This window comes from Salmo trutta, chromosome 12 (assembly GCF_901001165.1).
Source record: "Salmo trutta chromosome 12, fSalTru1.1, whole genome shotgun sequence".
Taxonomy (NCBI): domain Eukaryota; kingdom Metazoa; phylum Chordata; class Actinopteri; order Salmoniformes; family Salmonidae; genus Salmo; species Salmo trutta.
The window spans coordinates 41,148,639-41,153,638 of NC_042968.1; the positions used below are offsets into that span (position 1 = coordinate 41,148,639).

Sequence of the window (5,000 nt, forward strand, 5' to 3'; positions counted from 1 at the left end):
GCCAGCCGTGTTGGTGCCAGCCGGTTGATGCCAGCCGTGTTGATGCCAGCCGTGTTGGTGCCAGCCGTGTTTTGTGCCAGCCCTGTTGGTGCCAGCCGTGTTGGTGCCAGCCGGGTTTGGATGCCAGCCGGTGTTGTGCCAGCCGTTTGGTGTCCAGCCGTTTGTGCCAGCCCTGTTGGTGCCAGCCGTGTTTGTGCCAGCCGTGTTGGTGCCAAGCCTTGTTGGTGCAGCCGTGTTGATGCCAGCCGTGTTGATGCCAGCCGTGTTGGTGCCAGCCGTGTTTGTGCCAGCCATGTTGGTGCCAGCCATGTTGGTGCCAGCCATGTTGGTGCCAGCCATGTTGGTGCCAGCCATGTTGATGCCAGCCATGTTGGTGCCAGCCGTGTTGGTGCCAGCCATGTTGATGCCAGCCGTGTTGATGCCAGCCGTGTTGGTGCCAGCCGTGTTTGTGCCAGCCCTGTTGGTGCCAGCCGTGTTTGTGCCAGCCGTGTTGGTGCCAGCCGTGTTGGTGCCAGCCGTGTTGATGCCAGCCGTGTTGATGCCAGCCGTGTTGGTGCCAGCCGTGTTTGTGCCAGCCATGTTGGTGCCAGCCATGTTCGTGCCAGCCATGTTGGTGCCAGCCATGTTGGTGCCAGCTGTGTTGATGCCAGCCATGTTGGTGCCAGCCATGTTGGTGCCAGCCATGTTTGTGCCAGCCATGTTTGTGCCAGCCATGTTTGTGCCAGCCATGTTTGTGCCAGCCATGTTGGTGCCAGCCATGTTGGTGCCAGCCATGTTTGTGCCAGCCATATATTAAGGTGCTAACATGGCGTCGGTTCTAAAAGTTGGGCCGAACTCTCTAAATATATGTCTCTGTGTGCCAGCTATGTTGGTGTCTGCCGTGTTGGTGCCAGCTATGTTGGTGTCTGCCGTGTTGGTGCCAGCTATGCTGGTGTCTGCCGTTCACCAGGAGGGGAAGCCACTCAAATACATCTTCAATGAGCCCGTCAATATGAACACCAATGTAAAACCACAATATTCAAACAGAAATAGACAGCGACACTATGAGCGTGTTTTAACCTGACGTGAGGGGTCCTACAGCTTCCACTTTTTTTGTTTGTTTTTTACCTCAAAACAAACACACATCTCATTGTTTTACTTCTTTATCTTCTCCGCGTTGTTGTTATTGTTGTTGTTATTGTTGAGGCTGAGGCTGCCGTTGAGACCGTTCTCTTTCCTCAGCGCTCGGGGGATGATCTTCTTCTGGACAAACAGTCTCTGGAGGAACTTGTCTGAGAGACTCAGAGGGAAATAACTATAAATGAAGTACATGAGGCCAACGCCGGGCCCAGCGTAATATCGGACCAGGGGCCGGGGGGAGAGCAGCGCCTCGCTGACGGTGTTGACGACTGGCGACAGGTCCTCGTTAGCCAACTGGGCGAAGCGCTGGAAGAGGTCCTTGGTCTCACGGGTGTAGTCCTCACCGTACTCCTCCAGCAGGCCTGCGGACAGGTTGTGGATCAGGGTCTTGTACTGACGCTCCCAGTACTCCTGGTTACTGGACTGACCTGGGATCAGAAGATATAGAGGGTTTGAGTTAGTTTGAATTTAGATCATGATTTAATACATAGGTAAGAGCAATACATAATATTTGCTGCTAATAACATGTTAATAAGGTGCTAATAACATGCTAATAAGGTGCTAATAACATGCTAATAGGGTGCTAATAACATGCTAATAAGGTGCTAATAACATACTAATAAGGCGCTAATAACATGCTAATACAGTGCTAATAACATGCTAATAAGGCGCTAATAACATGCTAATACAGTGCTAATAACATGCTAATAAGGCGCTAATAACATGCTAATAAGGCGCTAATAACATACTAATAAGGCGCTAATAACATGCTAATACGGTGCTAATAACATGCTAATAGGGTGCTAATAACATGCTAATAGGGTGCTAATAACATGCTAATATGGTGCTAATAACATGCTAATAACATGCTAATAATATGTAAATATGTTAGTCTCGTTCCACACATGGCGAGCCAATCAGAAGAGACAGATTGAGGTCCACCATGTGGTCACTCTACAATAAATGGGATGTAATTACACACTATTATATCATCGTTGCTGCTATTAGCATAAAATAAAGTTTGTAACATGTAAAAATGTTTGTCTTGGTTCACAAATGGTGATAGGCATAATGAGTGTATGAATAAATAATTACACTGTTACTACCGATCAAGATCACATGCGACAGCTGCACTTCCTGTGTTGTTCTGTAGGGATATCCATCTATCCCAGGGTCTAAATACTACCAGACATATCTACATGGACTATATACAGGTCTGTGTTGTTCTGTAGGGATATCCATCTATCCCAGTCTAATACTACCAGACATATCTACATGGACTATATACAGGTCTGTGTTGTTCTGTAGGGATATCCATCTATCCCAGTCTAATACTACCAGACATATCTACATGGACTATATACAGGTCTGTGTTGTTCTGTAGGGATATCCATCTATCCCAGTCTAATACTACCAGACATATCTACATGGACTATATGCAGGTCTGTGTTGTTCTGTAGGGATATCCATCTATCCCAGTCTAAATACTACCAGACATATCTACATGGACTATATACAGGTCTGTGTTGTTCTGTAGGGATATCCATCTATCCCAGGGTCTAAATACTACCAGACATATCTACATGGACTATATACAGGTCTGTGTTGTTCTGTAGGGATATCCATCTATCCCAGGGTCTAAATACTACCAGACATATCTACATGGACTATATACAGGTCTGTGTTGTTCTGTAGGGATATCCATCTATCCCAGTCTAATACTACCAGACATATCTACATGGACTATATGCAGGTCTGTGTTGTTCTGTAGGGATATCCATCTATCCCAGTCTAATACTACCAGACATATCTACATGGACTATATACAGGTCTGTGGTTTCCATGCTACTCTAGAGGATAGAGTGTGAACCGCTCTGCTTTCAGGAAAATGCTGCCAGACAGTTAGTTATACATGAATAAAGATCAGGGACCAGTATTCACACGCCACGACAATACACAGCTACATACATAAAGATAAAACATCAGAGGAATCAAACTGCACGTTTAAACATCTTAACTGCCAAAAACACACGTGGGTGTTTTAAAGGGACCTTATTTCATGTTTATTTTCTAGATATTTTAAAGCTCCCATCTCCCATTTCTCTTTTTCCACTTTGATTTAGTACGCTGCTGTGGCCGTCGCTGTGGCCGTCGCTGTGGCCGTCGCTAGGGCCGTCGCTAGGGCCGTCGCTAGGGCCGTCGCTAGGGCCGTCGCTAGTACGCTGCTGTGGCCGTCGCTAGGGCCGTCGCTAGGGCCGTCGCTAGGGCCGTCGTCAGAAGATTAGCGTGAGAATGACAGGATGAGGTTTGACCTGTGTGGGGTTTCCACTCCTCTAGTCCCCATCCCATCTAGCATCTCCCTGGTGTTAGTCCCCATCCCATCTAGCATCTCCCTGGTGTTAGTCCCCATCCCATCTCCCTGGTGTTAGTCCCCATCCCATCTAGCATCTCCCTGGCGTTAGTCCCCATCCCATCTAGCATCTCCCTGGTGTTAGTCCCCATCCCATCTCCCTGGTGTTAGTCCCCATCCCATCTAGCATTTCCCTGGCGTTAGTCCCCATCCCATCTAGCATCTCCCTGGTGTTAGTCCCCATCCCATCTAGCATCTCCCTGGTGTTAGTCCCCATCCCATCTAGCATCTCTCTGGTGTTAGTCCCCATCCCATCTAGCATCTCTCTGGTGTTAGTCCCCATCCCATCTAGCATCTCCCTGGCGTTAGTCCCCATCCCATCTAGCATCTCTCTGGTGTTAGTCCCCATCCCATCTAGCATCTCCCTGGTGTTAGTCCCCATCCCATCTAGCATCTCTCTGGTGTTAGTCCCCATCCCATCTAGCATCTCTCTGGTGTTAGTCCCCATCCCATTTAGCATCTCCCTGGCGTTAGTCCCCATCCCATCTCTCTGGTGTTAGTCCCCATCCCATCTCCCTGGTGTTAGTCCCCATCCCATCTGCATCTCTCTGGTGTTAGTCCCCATTCCATCTAGCATCTCTCTGGCGTTAGTCCCCATCCCATCTAGCATCTCCCTGGTGTTAGTCCCCATCCCATCTAGCATCTCCCTGGTGTTAGTCCCCATCCCATCTAGCATCTCTCTGGTGTCAGTCCCCATCCCATCTAGCATCTCTCTGGTGTTAGTCCCCATCCCATCTCCCTGGTGTTAGTCCCCATCCCATCTAGCATCTCCCTGGCGTTAGTCCCCATCCCATCTAGCATCTCTCTGGTGTTAGTCCCCATCCCATCTCTCTGGTGTTAGTCCCCATCCCATCTAGCATCTCCCTGGTGTTAGTCCCCATCCCATCTAGCATCTCCCTGGTGTTAGTCCCCATCCCATCTAGCATCTCCCTGGTGTTAGTCCCCATCCCATCTAGCATCTCTCTGGTGTTAGTCCCCATCCCATCTAGCATCTCCCTGGTGTTAGTCCCCATCCCATCTTGCATCTCTCTGGTGTTAGTCCCCATCCCATCTAGCATCTCTCTGGTGTTAGTCCCCATCCCATCTAGCATCTCCCTGGTGTTAGTCCCCATCCCATCTAGCATCTCCCTGGTGTTAGTCCCCATCCCATCTAGCATCTCTCTGGTGTTAGTCCCCATCCCATCTCTCTGGTGTTAGTCCCCATCCCATCTAGCATCTCTCTGGTGTTAGTCCCCATCCCATCTAGCATCTCTCTGCTGTTAGTCCCCATCCCATCTAGCATCTCCCTGGTGTTAGTCCCCATCCCATCTAGCATCTCTCTGGGGTTAGTCCCCATCCCATCTAGCATCTCTCTGGTGTTAGTCCCCATCCCATCTAGCATCTCCCTGGTGTTAGTCCCCATCCCATCTAGCATCTCCCTAGTGTTAGTCCCCATCCCATCTCCCTGGTGTTAGTCCCCATCCCATCTAGC

At 49.3% G+C, this 5,000-nt stretch overlaps 1 protein-coding gene across 1 annotated transcript in view; it reads right to left on the reverse strand.

Annotated features, from left to right (window-relative positions):
• Positions 1-1,095: 1,095 nt before the first annotated feature.
• Positions 1,096-5,000, reverse strand: part of hsd11b2 (hydroxysteroid (11-beta) dehydrogenase 2) — a 40,415-nt gene continuing 36,510 nt past the window's right edge. Inside the window, 1 exon segment of the mRNA XM_029768326.1 lies at positions 1,096-1,547. Coding sequence (XP_029624186.1) covers positions 1,135-1,547 — 413 coding nt within the window. The 3' untranslated portion in view covers positions 1,096-1,134.